Below are 15,997 nucleotides of genomic sequence, written 5' to 3' on the forward strand. Positions count from 1 at the left end.
TTGGTCCATCTCCCTCCATGGGGACCCTGCGGAGACATGCTCTCCCCGCCGAGCACCCCGGGGTGTCCAGCCCCCCGCGCACCTCACCAGCCACTACATGATGCCGGTTACTTCCCTCCTTCAGGGAGGGCCCCGGCTTTTGCATTGGCTCTGCCGGGTTTCACCGCCGCCGGCTCCGGCTTAAAGGTGAGAGCTGGTGCTGGGCGAGCCGGGGCGGGTGAGGATGGGTGTTCTCCACTGGCTCGCAGCCTCTGCGCTCTGCACTGCCATCTGGGGTGAGTCTGTCCCCCCGTGGCACTGTCCCCACCGGGGACACCCTGGGGATGGGAACTGGGGACACCCAAATGGGTCTTGCTTCCCCCCCCCCCCCGCGCTGCATGGGAGCACAGGGCAGGCAGGCTGGGGAAGTGGTTTCTTGTTTGTTACGTCCCCAAACTTGCAGTTCCCCCAAAAGAGAGAGAAGAGTGGGGAGGGGTAGCAAAGCCGGGGCAGGAGCGAGAGATGTGCCTCAAGGGCTTGGCAGAGCTGGGGGGGGGTTGAAAATAGGGCTAAATCAAGCCAGATGGGCTTTAACAGGCACACAAGCCCAAGCCATTCCCTGGCTTTGCTGCCTGGAAAGAGCAGGCAGGGAAACCAGGCAGGCTGTTGTCGGAAGCAGCAGGAGGGGACCAGGGTGGGAGGGGGGAATCGTGCCCCCACGGGACCCCTTCTTCCTGGGTGGGTATAAAGCCAAGCAGGGTTGTGGGGTTGCTGGATCCGTCGCTGCTCTCCCGCCCCGGGCACTGTCTGTGGGTGCCCAGACCCAGGGCGCAATGGGCACCCATGGGACAGCCTGGGGTGCAGGCAGCAGGGGCTGCCAGTCCCTGCCAGGTTTCCAGTGCAGAAGCAGAGCTGGGTCTGGGAGCGGGGCAGGCGCTGCTGGATCGCTCCCAGCGAGGAGGAAGATGCTGACAGAGGGAAAGGCCCGTTCCCAGGGGCGGGTGTGTTGGCGTGGGGTTGCACAAGCTGGGAGCCCGGAGGGAGGCTGGGGAGGTCATTGGGAGATGCCAGGCAGGACCAGCCGGCTCCCCAGCACCCCTCATCCATGCCCTGCTTGTCAGGGGACAGGTTGACTGCCTGCCCCCTTAGAAACCTCTCCCAAAGCCTCGGTCGCCAGCCCTGGGGTGGCACTGCTTCCCATGGGGACATCACCCTACAGCCACCCCAGCAGCTGGGGTTCCCTGGGGGTGCAACACCTCTCCAGCATGGCAGCAGGTCATGGCACGGTGCTGACCCTGGATCTGGCCCTGGCAGGGTGTTGATGCATCGGCATGTGCCACTGGTGGACTTGTGGAGCATCTTTTGGCCAAGCCCCCCCATGCCATGCAGGAGGGGTTGCTGAGGAGGGGAGCACTGGCTCGGGCAGCCTCCTGCCCCAACCACCCCATCCTCAGCTCGGCCATGGCAGGGGACAGCCCCCCACTCACCCCTACCCCTCTCTGCATTTCAGGACAGAACTATGGGCTCTCCCACCGACCCCCTTATTTCGGCTCCATCTACCACGTCCGAGGTAACGGGACCCTGCGGTGCCCTTTGCCACGAGGGGGGGAGCAGCAGATGCTCAGCACCGGGCAGGACCAGGCCATCCCTGTGCCAAACTGGGGCAGCTTCCCACAGCCGGGTGCCTCTCCCTGCCTCAGCACCCATGGGGACAGCAGCTTGGTTGGCTGCGGGTCTGCATGCTCTGTGGGTGCTGGGGGGCTCAGGGAGGCATGTTGGGGTGCTGAGGCCTCAGGGCTGACCCGTGTCCTGCGCCGGGGGCCCTGCAGGTATCATTAACCTGCCCTACGCTGAGATCGAGGAGCCCTTCGAAGCCTGGTACAACCTGACAGGAAACAAGAGCCGGATCCAGTATTACGGCGGTGAGCACCTGCTCCGGGCTGTGCCCATCCCGCACCGGTCCCATCCCTGTGCAAAGGGAGGGTGCGGGCAGGACCACCGTGCCCCAGTTTCCCCTTCCCACTGGCACAGGGCAGGTGATAACCTACCAGCTGGCAGCAGTGAAACCCTACGGGATGCGCTACAAGATCACGCCAGAGACCACCGAGAAGGAGGTGAACACCAGGAAATGCTTCCAGCTGCCCGGCTCCAAGGAGGACGTGGTCAGGGCTCAGAGCGTCTTCCCCAGCACTCATGGCTTCAAGGTGAGGGAGCCGGAGCCTGGATCCGACCCGCTGCTCAGAGCACCTTCAGGCCCTGGGAGGGGGTGCTGGGCAGCTGGAGATGCTCCCCTCCACCCCAGGGGGTGCAGGGTGCTGGGACAGGCCAGGACGTGCCCCCGCACCCTGGGGCACAGGGAGGGTCATTTCTCCACCCGGATCAGGGCCGGACTCCCGGCTCCTTTCCCAACCCTGGCAGCCGTGTTGGGACGTGTCGCAGCCCACATGAACGCTGGTGTTTTGGGATGGCTTGGGCAAGTTGCTGCACGGCGGCTCAGCTCCCGCCGGCCCCAGCCTCTGGCAGGGCTGGGCGCAGCAGGAGGGGTGCAGCACATGAGTGGCGGGGACACCAAGCTGTCACCAAGCCAGACACCGAGCCGGACACGTGCCCACAGGGCGAGAGCTTGGAAACATGCAGGAAAAACCCAGAGCCTTTTGGAGCGGGGATGCAGCCAGGCTCCCCAGCTATGGGTGCACATATGGCATGGTGCACAGTGGAGTGTCCTGAGGGCACTGCTGAGCTGGGCAGGGGGGGTCTGTCCTGTGTTGCACCCCAAATCCTTGCCCCACTTTCCACCCCACGTGTGGCTGTGTGCTAATGGCCATGTAGCCGCTGGATCCAGCCCGAGAGCCCGGTGTCAGCTGGGTGCAAGGCGCTGTACGTACACCGGGAGCAACGGGCTCCCACAAAGGCGCTGGGTGGGAAGGAGTGATGCAGGGGGTGACGTGGGGTCCCCACCCAGAGCCCCCCTCCCTAACGCCATGTCTCCCCAGTTTCTGCGGGAGGAGTACTACCGCGGCCGGTACTGCGCTGTCTGGCAGAACGTCACCCGCTGGGCGCAGAAGAAGAACGTCTACACCCTGTGGGTGACCAACTCCAGCTGCGGGGTGGCCCCTGTCCACTACGAGATGCGGGGCTACAACAGCCTGCTGGGCTCCCACTACGACAAGTATGAGATCGACTACACCGACTTTGACAACAGTTTCCCTGCCTCCATCTTCGACCTCCCCATCAACGGTGAGCCAGGTTGGGCCCCCCCCGTCCTGTCCGTGGAGCTCGGGCTGATGGCATCCCCTCCTTGCTCCCCAGAGACAAAGAAGTGTGGGGTCCTGCCGGGGAGCGCGGCGGAGCACCGGGTGCTGGTGAACCCTATGGAGGACCTGGTGGGACAGCACCAGCCCTGGGCCCACGAGGTCTTCCACCACTACCGCAGGCGGTTGGGGCGGCAGTACAGCTCCGCACGGGAGCTGGAGCACAGGCAGAGTGTCTTCGTGCACAACATGAGGTACAGGCAGCTGGGGGGATGCCGACCCCTCTGGGGGGTGCTCGCCATCCCCCAGGAGGTTGCACTGCTGCTGCGGTGGGAGGCAGCGTCGGCGCTGGCTGACGCCGTTCCCGCCACGGCGGCAGGTTCGTGCACTCGAGGAACCGCGCCGCGCTCTCCTACACGCTGGCGCTGAACCACCTGGCCGACCGCACGCCCCAGGAGCTGGCCGCCCTGCGGGGCCGCCGCCGGAGCGGGGTCCCCAACAACGGGCAGCCCTTCCCCACCGAGCTCTACGCCGGCCTCATCCTGCCCGAGAGCCTCGACTGGCGCATGTACGGTAGGTGCCGGGGTCTCGATGGTGGGGTGCTGCATGGTGGTGGGAGGCTGTGATGCGGAGGGTGTGGGTGCTCCTCATCCGGGCCAGCACAAAGTCCAGCCGTGCCGCCCCACTGCCCATCACCCGTGGGGCTGCGCTGTCCCTTGGGACCCACATCTCCCCGTAGCCCCCAGTCCGCTCAGCAACTGGAAGATCGAAGCAGGGCCAAACTGGCAAAAGGCAGCTCGGCCAGCACTTGCCCCTCGTTCAGTCTGGTGCCCCAGGGATAGATGTGCCATCAGAAGCCACATCTGGCTTCCCCCATGTCCCCATCAGCTGGGAGCGACACCCCCAGAGCTTGCCCCAGCCCATGGGCAGGGCTCCTACAGGTTTGCTGGGGCATTCACACCCCCCTGCCCCGATTAGCACCAAGCCCTGGCTGCGCTGCCTCTGGGAGCACAGTGAGTCCTGAGCTCCTGCCCCAGTTCCCTTCCACCTGCCTTCATCCTCCGGTGCCACCCCCGCCTCTCACCCCCCACCCTGCTGCCCCCAGGTGCTGTGACCCCCGTGAAGGACCAGGCTGTCTGTGGGTCCTGCTGGAGCTTTGCCACGACAGGCGCGATGGAGGGTGCCCTCTTCCTTAAGGTGAGAGGGGGGCCGTGCCCCACAGGGATGGCCAGGGAGCCTGGGTGATGCCCGGCTCCATCCCTGCAGCGTGTGCCCCCCACAGACCGGCGTGCTGACCCCCCTGTCCCAACAAGTCCTCATCGACTGCTCCTGGGGCTTCGGGAACTACGCCTGCGATGGGGGCGAGGAGTGGCGAGCCTACGAGTGGATCATGAAACACGGCGGCATCGCCAGCACCGAGTCCTACGGCACTTACCTGGGGCAGGTGAGGGTGGCCCCGTGTCCCTGCTGAGGTCCCCCAGGCCTCTGGATGTGCCCCTGGGGGCTTTAAAGCAACATTAGGGCTGATCAGGATGGGTCAGAAGTGCTAATGGGCTCTGGAGATGGGAATGTCACCTAAAGCACCAGGGTCCCTGCAGTTCAAAGCACAGTCCAAAGCCAAGCCCCAGGGCTCAGCCGAGTAGTTTCATCACTGCATGCCTCAGTTTCTCCTCTTGCAAAACAGGGACAAGGCTCCTCCACCCATGGGTGGTACCACAGGTCCCTCCACACCCTGGGGCGCAGGGATGGAGCAGGGCTGCCCAGGGATGGGGACGCGGCTGCAAGACACAGGCAACAGCCCCCGCCCAGGGCTTTGGTGCAGAGGCAGCTCCCCATGTCGCACGTGGGCAACGCCATGTCCCTGCAGCAACTGGGAAAATGTCCCCACCATGGTGGGCAGTGGAGGACAGAGGGGTCAGAACTGGGATGCTGCCACAGCTCGAGGCCCAGGTCACTACGTGCATCAGAGCAGAGCTGCATGGAGGCAGCCAGGGTGGGCAGGGTCCCAGCGAGGAGACCTGGGGGCTCCTGATGACACAGGGTGTCTCCCCCTCGGGTGCTACAGAATGGCTTGTGCCACTACAATCAGTCTGAGATGCTGGCCAAGATCACGGGCTACGTCAACATCACCTCGGGCAATATAACAGCAGTCAAAGCTGCCATCTACAAGCACGGCCCCGTGGCTGTCAGCATCGACGCCTCGCACAGGACCTTCTCCTTCTACTCCAATGGCATCTACTATGAGCCCAAGTGCGGTGAGTTGGGTGGCATATGGGGCGCAGGGGGACCTGGGTGCCCAGGGAGATGCCAGGACACCCAGGATCCCCTTCCCATTGTTGAGCATCTTGGGAAGAGGTAGAAGAGGGAACTGGTCCTGCAGCCCTCCCCAGTGCTGCTGGCAGCCCTGGGATCAGGGATGCCCTCCAGGCGAGCCATGTCCTGTGTCATCCCCTGCAGAGAACAAGCCAGGAACACTGGACCACGCGGTGCTGGCCGTGGGCTACGGGGTCCTGCAGGGAGAGACCTACTGGCTCATCAAGAACTCCTGGTCCACGTACTGGGGTAATGACGGCTACATCCTCATGGCCATGAAGGACAACAACTGCGGCGTGGCCACTGAAGCCACCTACCCCATCCTGGCCTGAGCCAGCTCAGCTCTGTGGGGACAGCCCTCGGCGATGCTCTCGGCACCCATCCCTGGATCAGCCCCTTTGGTGTGACACATCATGCAGGAGGAAGCTGGGGACACGGTGGGACAGGGCCATGGGGTGCTGGACAAGGGGCTGGATGCCCACCCAGATGTGGGCTTGCCAATAAAGACCCTGGAAAAATACTGGTTTGCTTCTACAGGAAGGATTCAATGGCTGCCCACCAGCTCTGCCCCCTTTGCAGACCCAATGCCCCCAGCGTGTGGCTCTGTCCCCTGCACAGGTCCCTGTCCCCAGGCTTGTTTTCTTTGTCCTGTGGGACTACAGGGGCCTCCTGGGGAGGGGATGGTGCCCGCCTGGTAGAGCCAGCTGGCTCTTGTAGACAGTCCCAGACATCCAGGGTGAGGGGAGCAGGTCTTCCAGCCCTATCTCTCAAGGTGGAGCAAAAACAACCCCAGGGATTTCTGCTGAGACAAGAAATTTCTGGTGTGGGGTGTTTGGGGAGGGGGGAAGGCATCCACCCTCTGCCCTGCTGCCCTGGTCCCTGTTGTGGCTACAGGTGGGGATGTCACCAGTGGTGTTTGCCAATGCCATGAGCCAGGCTCCCCTTCACCCCACAAGGCTGCTCCCCTCCAGGGAAAGGCACTTCACACTGTGACCATGGCCCACCTGGATGCTCCTAGTTTGGACTTGAGTCCTCCTGGAAGAGGGGGGTTGGTGCATGAGGACCCTGCAACCAGGCTGGGAAGGTCTCTCTGCCCTGATCCTGGTGGTCTCCCTTCTTTGTTGGTACATCTTTGGGGCAGGATGCACCTCCACACCCGTGTGCTACGATGGCAGCGGCGGTGGTCCCTGGGGAGGTGCTGCAGCACGGGGTGCATCAGCCCAGCCCTGCACCCAGGGGCGCAGCCGAATCCGGCCCAACTCATCCCACATGGCATGTGCAGCCTGCCCATGCTGAGCCCTTATCGGCTTTGTTTTGGGCTTGGGCGGCTGCACAGGCGCTCGCTGTCACCTTGGGCTGGGGCCAGCTAGACACACAGCAAGCAGGAGGGGTGAAGGCCACTCTGCCACAGTGACAGTGCTGCTCTCCTCCCCGGGTCTGTTTTTCCATGTAGCTCCTGACATTTGATCTGCATCTTTCCCCTTTTTCCAATTAAAACACCCTAATAGCAGTCCGGGGCTTGTCCTGAGCTATATCTGGAAGGATGCAGGGATACAAATGGCCCCCAGCTCCGCACGACTCCCAGTGCTGCCTTCGGTGGGGACACCTTGGCTCTTGTCCCAGGAGGGCAGGGGGCACCCAGAGGGGCTTTGGGGTGCCTGGCAGGGTCTCACAGCACCTTCTTGCCCCAGGGTTTTGCAAATGCTCCCCCTGCTCGCAGCGCACTGCATGCAGCAAAGCCTGGCTGCAAACTGCCCCACGGGGTGGGTGGGAGCACAGGGAGACCCCCAGCACCCACCAAGCCCCCAATCCATGGCCCCAGGGGATAGCCCTGCCATGGCGCACTTGTGCGCACGGGGGCCTGGGTCCCACCCTGCTCTCCCCACCCTGAGCCCTGCAAGCACACCCCATCGGCATCCACCCTGCTGTGGGTAGGAAAGGCACTCATGGGTGCCCACGGTGGGGCAGGGGGGCAACGTAAAGTCACGCCTCCCCCTTGGTCTCGCCCCAGCCGAGTGAAGGATGGGGCTTTGCCCGTTGGCTGCCGGCAGCTCCCTGCCCGCCCCCCAGCAGTATTTAAGCCACCCGTGGGTGCAGGGCAGCAGTGTGGGCTGGGGTGCGCAGGATGGAGGGGCTGGGGTGGCTGCTGGTGCTGGGGGCTGCCGTGCTGCTGGGTGAGCACCCACCCTGGCTGAGCTTGAGGTGGGGATGGATGCCATGCCCCTATTGTGGGGTGATGGCATCATGCCCCTTAGCCTGGGCACTGGGGTGGTCCTGGGGTGCTGTGGGGCCCTCGCCCTGGGCGGGGGTGGCTCTGTCCCTGTCCCCACGCCTGGGGCAGTGGGCACGCTCTGCGTGTGGCATACAGGGGTGCCTATGGTTGCCTCACACCCTGGGGTGTGCATGGGGTCTTTGGGGTACCCCTGAGCTGGCTGCACCCCAGGGAGAGTGGAGATGTGCATGGGGGCTCTGAGTCAGCAAGAGGGCTGGCAGAGGAGTGGGGACCCCCAGTTTGGGGACCCCCAGTCCCTGCCCTGCCCAGGCAGGTGGGAGCCCTCCCAGCCCTGCTCCTCATATGGGCTCCCCTGGGTCTGACCCCCCTCCCAGGGGACAGGAAGCCAGGGACCAGCATCGCTGTGTCCCCGCCACAGAAAGGTGGGTAATCAGCAGTGTAAAAGGGTTTGTGTTTGCTTTTGTTTTTCTTCCAGGAGCAGAGTGCAAGGCTCATCTGGAGACACCCACATTTGGGGACATCTACCATGTCAGAGGTACCACTCAGGGACGGGGCACCCCGCTGGGACGGTGCCACCGCTGTACTGCCCAAGGGGGTCCTGCACCGGCTCCCACCCAATGTGCCTGAGCTGAGGAGGCTCCAGTTCCCCCACAAAACCCGGGGGATGAGGCATAGCGCTGCCATGGGGAGCTGCCAGCGGTGGCCATGGGTGGGAGCAGGGGGTGATGCCGCGGGGCCGCAGGGCGCTGCCTGCCTTCTCTGTGCTCCCCGCCCGGCTGCAGGCTCGGGGCAGGGGGACGGGGGATGTCCCCAGGGTTCAGCCCCCCAAGCCCAACCCCTCTGTGCCTGCAGGAGTCATCAGCCTGCCCTACGCAGAGATCAGGGAGCCCTTTGAAGCCTGGTACAACCTCACCGGAGGGAAGAGCCGCATCGAGTACTACGGTGGTGGGTGCAGAAAGGGGTCCATCCCCCTGACCCCTCACCATCCCCCTCCATCTGCCCCAGGACCTTCGGGTGCCCCAGCAAAGCCCTGGGACCCATCACCGTGCCAGGGGTGCCCCCTTCACCTGGGGACTTGGCTTGACCTTAGAGCTGTGCCCATCCCCAGGCCAAGTGATCACCTACCAGTTCGGCTCCATCGAGCCCTTCGGCGCCAGCTTCAAGGTGACTCCTGAGACCACAGAGACGGAGGTCAACGTCCGCAAGTGCTTCCGTATCAACGGCACTGACGGGGACCTCATCGCCCCACAGAGTGTCTTCCCCAGCCTGGAGAACTTCAAGGTGAGCTCCAGGCATGGTCCCCCAGGATGCGGGATGGGGCAGGGGAGGGGATAAGGGACTGCCATGGGTACGGGGTGTCTGACGGCTACCTCCATGCGAGGGCAGAGCAGGCCTCCCTGGCTGGGAATGGGTAAATGCAGTGTTGGATGCGGCCGTGGGTGATGGGGGTGGAGGGGTTGCATCTAGCTTGGCACGATGCAGGATGGCTGCAGGGGTGGCGCGCCATCACTGCAGGACGCCCCGGCTCACCAGGAGCGCGGTGCCGGAGCCGGCGTCGCGCCCCGCTCCCTGACGCGCGTGCTGCGCCCAGCGGGTGCGGGAGGAGCGATTCCGCGGGCAGCGCTGCGCCGTCTGGCAGAACGTCTCCTACTGGGGCCACAAGAAGAACGTCTACACGTTGTGGGTGGGCAGCTCTGCCCATGGCCCCGTGCCCCTGCACTACGAGGTGCACGGCTTCAACAGCCTCCTGGGCTCCCACTACGACAAGTACGAGATCGACTACTCCTCCTTCAGCCACCGCTTCCCTCCCAGCGTCTTCCGTCTCCCCGAGGGTGAGTGTCCCCGGCTGCCCCAGAGCCCAGCCTGTGGCCGGTGCTGTCACCAAAATGCAGCACCCCTTCCACCTTTTTTATTTGGTTTTGGGGATTTTGGTTGTTCTTTTTGTTTTGTTGTTTGTTTTTTTTTTGTCCAAGAGCCTGGTAATTTGGGTGAATTGGTTTGTCTGGGAAAAATGCAGGGAAGAAATGTAATTCATGTTGATAGCTTGGGCGATGCGGGTGCGTTCCTGGTGCTGACTCCTCTGTGCAGCAGCGCAGGGTGCTGGGTGGGATGGTTGGGGCTCGGAAGCCGGCTCTGGAAGCAGGGGTGGGTGCAGATCCCCGCTCCATGCACATGTCTATATGGGATGGACAGCCCCAATGGTTTTGGGGGTGACTGTGCCGTGCATCCCAGCTGGGGGGCCGGGAGAGCCCGTCCCCGCTGGGGAGGCATCAGCTGCCATCTGTGCCCGTGGCAGGGGTGCAGTGCGAGCAGTGGCCCGCGGCAGGCCCCGAGCACCGCATCGTGGCCAACCCCATGCAGGAGTTTGTGGGGAGGGCACCAGAGACAGACGACTTCCACCACCGCCTCTTCCACCGCTACAAGGAGCGGTTCGGGAAGAGCTACGGCAGCGAGGCGGAGCACGAGCATCGCAAGCGCACCTTCATCCATAACATGCGGTATGGGATGCCAAGGGGATGGGCTGGGGGGGGGCTCAGGGATGGGGTGGCCAATGCTGTCCCCAGCTCCCCTCTCACAGCATCTCTGCTCTGCCGCAGGTTCGTGCGCTCGAGGAACCGCGCCGCGCTCTCCTACACGCTGGCGCTGAACCACCTGGCCGACCGCACGCCCCAGGAGCTGGCCGCCCTGCGGGGCCGCCGCCGGAGCGGGGTCCCCAACAACGGGCAGCCCTTCCCCACCGAGCTCTACGCCGGCCTCGTGCTGCCCGAGAGCCTCGACTGGCGGCTGTATGGTGAGGAGGGAGCCGGTGCCACCAGCATGCAAGCCCGGAGTGTGCCCGCAGCTGGGGTTTGCGTGGGGACAGCCAGCATCCTCCGCTGCCCCAATAAACGTGTCCCCATCCTGCTGCCCCCAGGCGCTGTGACCCCCGTGAAGGACCAGGCCATCTGTGGGTCCTGCTGGAGCTTTGCTACGACAGGCGCGATGGAGGGTGCCCTCTTCCTTAAGGTGAGAGGGGGGCCGTGCCCCACAGGGATGGCCAGGGAGCCTGGATGATGCCTGGCTCCATCCCTGCAGCGTGTGCCCCCCACAGACCGGCGTGCTGACCCCCCTGTCCCAACAAGTCCTCATCGACTGCTCCTGGGGCTTCGGGAACCAGGCGTGCGATGGGGGCGAGGAGTGGCGAGCCTACGAGTGGATCATGAAACACGGCGGCATCGCCAGCACCGAGTCCTATGGGCCCTACCTGGGGCAGGTGAGGGTGGCAGCACCATCGGGGGGGTGCAGTGCCACCCCCTCCCCAATCCTTCCCCCCAGGCTCTCCCAAATCAGCCATCAGCCCTTTGGCAGCAGACAGAGGCTTTACGTTTGTTTACGGAAGCTCCATCCGAGTTGCCCCCCTCCCTCCTTCCCCCTCACTGGGGTGGGTTGGACCCCCCCCACCTGCCCTGGGACTCCAGTGCCACCTCAGCCTCCCCCCCCAGAATGGCTACTGCCACTGCAACCAGTCGGAGATGGTGGCTCAACTCGCCGGCTACGCCAGCGTGGAGCCGGGCAGCACCACGGCGCTGAAGGCTGCGCTGGTCAAGCACGGCCCCGTGGCCGTCAACATCGACGCCTCGCACAAATCCTTCGCCTTCTACGCCAACGGTGTCTACGAGGAGCCCCACTGCGGTGAGTCCAGTCGACGCAGGAGGCTCTGTGTCCTGCTCACTGGGGCTGAGACAGGCAAAAATATTTGCAGGGTGGGATTTACCTCCCCGGTAAGCTCCTGCCCAAGGGATACGGGGCCACTCGCTGCATTGGGAACGACCTCCAGCTCCAGAGGACGGGGACTGAGATGTCTCCATTTTCTTCTCTCCTCCCGGCCAGGAAATGAGACGTCGGCGCTGGACCACGCGGTGCTGGCCGTGGGCTACGGGGTCCTGCACGGCAAGAGCTACTGGCTCATCAAGAACTCCTGGTCCACGTATTGGGGTAACGACGGCTACATCCTCATGGCCATGAAAGACAACAACTGCGGCGTGGCTACCGCTGCCTCCTTCCCCATCCTGGCCTGATGGAACACTGCACGTGCCCTGTCCCCTCCATGTCCCCCTGGGCAGCTCCAGATGGATGGGGGGCTGGCAGAGGGATGCGGGGCCCCGGGAGGGGGTTGTGGGGCAGAGGGGGGCAGTGCAGCCAGGAGGGTGGAGGATGCTCCCAGCCTTCTGGGGAGGTATTTACTGTTTTGGCAATAAAAGCCTGTAGAAGTGATCCTGTCTGTCATGCTGGGATGTCTTCTGCCAGCCCCAGCCTATCCCCCACCAACCACGGCCCTTGCTGTGACTGCATTCTGCAGCCCTGTGTGATGAGTTTTGCCCAGTGCTCAGCCCAGGCTCACCCCTGTTTGGGCTGCGTGTGCCGTAACCCCAGAGTTTTCAGTGCCACCCCCAGTAAAGCTGGCATCCCAGTCCCCAGCAGCAGAAGGGGCCCTGAATCCACTCTCGGAAGCTGGGCTGGGCTCAGGGCCCTCCTGTTCCCAACCAGACTCTGCCCCATCCTGGTGACCAGCATCATGCTGGGAACAAGGGAACTGCCCCCCACCAGAGAGAGTGATCCCCAGCACCTGGTGCCTCCTGGGACACCTGGGTCCTCTGCTCAGCCTCTCTCCAGGCTCCTGCGTTGAGTCAGTGCTTGGTGGCCCAGTTACCCCACCCACCTGGGGGGTTTCCATGCCGCTGCCAGCACCCCTTGGGATGGAGGGAACCCAAACAGACCCAAAGGAGGCCCAGCTCATTTCATCCAGGACACTTCAGAGGGGTTTTGCGCAACCTCCTGGGGAGCAGCCGGGCTCAGAGCTGCCACCCCAGAGCTGCCGTGCTCCTTTCATCTCCCCTTGCTTCAGTGCTTTACCCCAAAACTGCACAGCCATGGGGAAACCTGACTGAGAGCTGAGGGGTTGGCGAGGCCGGTGCGGCTCTTGGGGTGTCCAGGCTGGATATCAGCACGGTGTGAAGGTTCATTCTTGGGGCTCTGATGCGCTGCTCACATCCACCCGGGGGGATGCAGCTTGGGCGGGCAGCCCAGAGCTCCCAGGTGAGAGCTGTTGGCAGTGCCAGGCTCTGCCTTCCCAATTTGAGAGCCCAGTTAGAAGCCAGGCAGCTGGGGGAGGGGAGCCTACAAAAGGGGAAAAGTCATCCCTGGCTTATATCAGTGTGTGCACAGGCTGCACCTTCCCCCAAAATGGGTTTCTGGTAATTGAGAAGCAACATCCCCCACGGCTACACCCTTATTTTGTAATAGCAAACGGCCAGGGTCAGCCACTGCGCTTCCTCGCTGCAAGCGCCCGCCGGCAGCACCCAGGGAGCAGTGCTTCCTTCCAGCGACGTGATTGCTCCCAATTGAGGGTGGCAGGTCATAATATTTGCTTGTTTTCTTTCACTTGTTCACCTGCTTATTTTACAATTCGCTGCACTGATTTCTGAAGTGGTCTTTAATCATTCTCAGCAGGGGTGCTGACTCGAATTCATGTCTGGGAGAGAACCGATCACTGCGCAGGAATAATGTGGTTTATTCTGTGGGAGTCCAGGTCTCCAGATCTTTGATTCTCTTGACTGCAGTCAATAAAACATGCTTTGACTTTCAGGGAACCGTGACTTTCAGGCTCCCTTTGCATAGGTGATGTTCTGAATTTGCTGCTGAACACGCAGGTGGCTTCGAGAGCTGGAGGTTTTGCACCCCCAGGAAGCATTTAGCAGGAGCCTGAAATTTTGCATTTGTGGCATTAGGGATAGCAGTTCTGAGCGTGGGTAGTTAAGGAACTTTAAAAAGATCCATTTGTTATATTTGAAAAAGGAGAAAATAAGAAAGGACATACCTGAAGAGAGGTTTGCTGTTTCCAGAGCCAGCCTTGGGTTCTGGCTGCCAGCCCGAGCGAGCTGCGACCTCCAGATTTCCCTTGACATCCAAACCTCGGAGTTGCTCCAGGTTTTGCAGAGTGTAGCAAAGAACAAACACCCTGAACCTTGCTTTTTGTTGAAAGCAAAGTTGGCCTAAAGGTATGCATTTAAGGTTTCCTTTGGAAGATGCATGCTGCCTGTGCAGCCTGCATTTCCAGCCTGCCAGCTATGCAGGAAACTCCCCAAATTCGATACCTTGATGGCAAAATATCAGCTGAGGCTGGTGCTTTACAGGGAGACAGCACTGCCCAGACAGTGAAAGCTGAGAGGATTTCACACCCACCTCCTATATGTCCCCCCAAGAATCCCGTCTTCTTCTTGGTCTGCAGGGTGAAGTAGTTCAAGATGTCTCCAGAGGTCAGCTTCACGCTGAAAGCACAGGACCAGAGGTAGTCCCTGGTGATCAGCTTCCAGACCCATGCCCTGTCCTCTACTCAGTATTTGTCATGGTCCTCTGCCACCTTCAGGGTCCCCTCCTTGTTCAGCCGCCCCTTCTTGGCAGCTGCCAAGCAAGAGGTTGGTGCTCAGGTGCTTAAACTGGGCATGTATAATGTCTGCCGGCACGTCGATCCCCCCAGAGGCAGTCCAAGCTGGTGGTGGGAGCCTGTTTGCCCACCTCGCAGGCTTTCCTGAGCCTCCAAACAGCTCGTCCATCCTGCCTGATGCTCTGTAAGAATTCATCCACGGCGATGCCCACCAACGGGTTGTCGAAGTCATCACCTCCCAGGTGAGCGCCTCCAGCCATGACTTTCACCTCAACAATGTCTCTGTCTATGGTGAAGATGGAGATGCTGATGCCCCTCCTGGTCCATATTAAAGACAAGGACATTGCGCTCTCCATCGGGGAGATGGAGGCTTTAGGCCAGGGCTGACTGTCTCATCGAAGCCCCTCAGCACAGTAATGCCAGCAATTACCCAACATCTTGGGTGGCTTGGCTCTGGGAGTCGCCAAGATAAGCTGGCACAGTGATGATCGCTCCTCCTGCCTACCCCGGAGCAACCCATCCCCTGGGACCTGGATGGGAACCTTGGGGCAATCCCAGCTCCGCGCTGGGCTCTGACCCACCCATTCCAGCCCAGCGCCAGCCAGGACACGGGGAGCGAGCCGAGACAGAGCACACCGCCGCAAACAGCTCCCAAGAGGTGTTTTGTTTCCAGTGAAAAGGCCTTTCTGTGGGTGAGAGCATCCAGATCTGTGGGATCAATCTGTCCACACATCCAGAAATTCGGGGTGGGCTGCGTTTGCCAAGCTAAATTATTCTCCGAGGAGGGGCGGCTGGGATTTCAGCTGGGTTTGGTTTTTCGCCCTGCCCTTGGCTGTCCTGGATACGGCACTTCCCTCCGGAGGCAGCTGCGCTCCAGCGCAGACCTCTGTGCAGCAATGCCAGGTGGCCAGAAAATGTGCTCCAGCCCAAAAGCTGGCTCCCTTTCAGCGCTGGATGAATTATCTGTGAAAACCTCTTACGGCTCACACAAAACAAGGTAATTATTCAGAAAGCAGGGGACACGGAGAGAGCCAGAATATGAAAATATTATCTGTTAGTGATTTACAGAGAACTACAGACGGTGTCAAAGAAGAGCAGCTGAATCAAACTTGCTTTGGCAACTTCTTGGCTCCCAAACGCTCCAGACAACCCGGGGGGGGCTGATCACAAGCTCCCAACACCACTCCTACGCCCTGGGGAAGGGGCTCCTGGGGGTCTGGGTCTCCAGAGCCACGTCAGGAGGGAGCTGGGTGGTTCATGGAGGGAGAAGACACGTGTTGCAGAGCCCCGAGGTTTTAGGATGGCGAAGACCGTGATCCAGAGGGAGGCCATCTCGCTTTCGCTATCTAATACGATAACTGGAGCTTTTTGGGGATACAAATGGTTGCATCCAACATGATCGGAGCGGTCTTCCAAGCTCTGCAAAGCTAGAAACTGCTTTACCGCTAGCGAGACTATCCTGGAAAATCACCGAGGCAGTGGCTTTTAAAACGTTTCTTATTACATTTCCTTCGGTAGCAGCTTTACAAATGCTCTTCCTTAGCCAAATGTTTTTTCCCTTGGCGACCGTGACTGCTCTGGCAGGTTTGTTGTTCACATTCTGAAACGAAATCGTTCCTTCTCCTTCAGCTCGAGAGATTTGCAACCCCCCCCACCCCATGACTTTTAGGAGGTTTTATTTCTTGTAACAAATCGCTCGCGGCATTTACGTTTTCCAGGTGCGCTGTCAAACCCCAGAAAGCTGGGCAGCCCCAGCCCTCCACCTCCACCCGATTTCCCCCAGAACCTCTCCTCGGA

At 61.9% G+C, this 15,997-nt stretch overlaps 2 protein-coding genes across 2 annotated transcripts; both read left to right on the forward strand.

Moving 5' to 3' along the window:
* The first annotated feature begins 1,440 nt into the window (after window positions 1-1,440).
* LOC135316823 (digestive cysteine proteinase 2-like) lies at window positions 1,441-5,969 on the forward strand. The gene is made up of 10 exons (XM_064471613.1): window positions 1,441-1,549; window positions 1,809-1,901; window positions 2,011-2,183; window positions 2,973-3,216; window positions 3,289-3,484; window positions 3,610-3,803; window positions 4,336-4,427; window positions 4,513-4,674; window positions 5,296-5,485; window positions 5,688-5,969. Exons 1-10 carry the CDS (start codon window positions 1,441-1,443, stop codon window positions 5,873-5,875), a joined length of 1,641 nt encoding a protein of 546 aa, XP_064327683.1. The 3' UTR covers window positions 5,876-5,969.
* A 1,699-nt stretch (window positions 5,970-7,668) lies between these two features.
* Window positions 7,669-11,834, forward strand: LOC135316774 (digestive cysteine proteinase 1-like). The gene is made up of 11 exons (XM_064471323.1): window positions 7,669-7,717; window positions 8,252-8,311; window positions 8,629-8,721; window positions 8,885-9,057; window positions 9,368-9,608; window positions 10,073-10,274; window positions 10,374-10,567; window positions 10,691-10,782; window positions 10,868-11,029; window positions 11,259-11,448; window positions 11,647-11,834. The coding sequence occupies exons 1-11, from the start codon at window positions 7,669-7,671 to the stop codon at window positions 11,832-11,834; spliced, it is 1,644 nt and encodes a 547-aa protein (XP_064327393.1).
* The last annotated feature ends 4,163 nt before the right edge of the window (window positions 11,835-15,997 follow it).

This window comes from Phalacrocorax carbo, chromosome 22 (assembly GCF_963921805.1).
Source record: "Phalacrocorax carbo chromosome 22, bPhaCar2.1, whole genome shotgun sequence".
NCBI classification, from domain to species: domain Eukaryota; kingdom Metazoa; phylum Chordata; class Aves; order Suliformes; family Phalacrocoracidae; genus Phalacrocorax; species Phalacrocorax carbo.

Bases quoted from the DNA above. Each gene is read 5' to 3' on its own strand.
- LOC135316774 (XM_064471323.1), top strand. From the start codon at position 7,669: ATGGAGGGGCTGGGGTGGCTGCTGGTGCTGGGGGCTGCCGTGCTGCTG. The intron at 9,058-9,367 runs GTGAGCTCCAGG...TGCTGCGCCCAG, and splicing joins CCAGCCTGGAGAACTTCAAG to CGGGTGCGGGAGGAGCGATT. The intron at 9,609-10,072 runs GTGAGTGTCCCC...TGCCCGTGGCAG, and splicing joins CGTCTTCCGTCTCCCCGAGG to GGGTGCAGTGCGAGCAGTGG.
- LOC135316823 (XM_064471613.1), top strand. From the start codon at position 1,441: ATGGCAGGGGACAGCCCCCCACTCACCCCTACCCCTCTCTGCATTTCA. The intron at 2,184-2,972 runs GTGAGGGAGCCG...ATGTCTCCCCAG, and splicing joins CCAGCACTCATGGCTTCAAG to TTTCTGCGGGAGGAGTACTA. The intron at 4,675-5,295 runs GTGAGGGTGGCC...CGGGTGCTACAG, and splicing joins ACGGCACTTACCTGGGGCAG to AATGGCTTGTGCCACTACAA.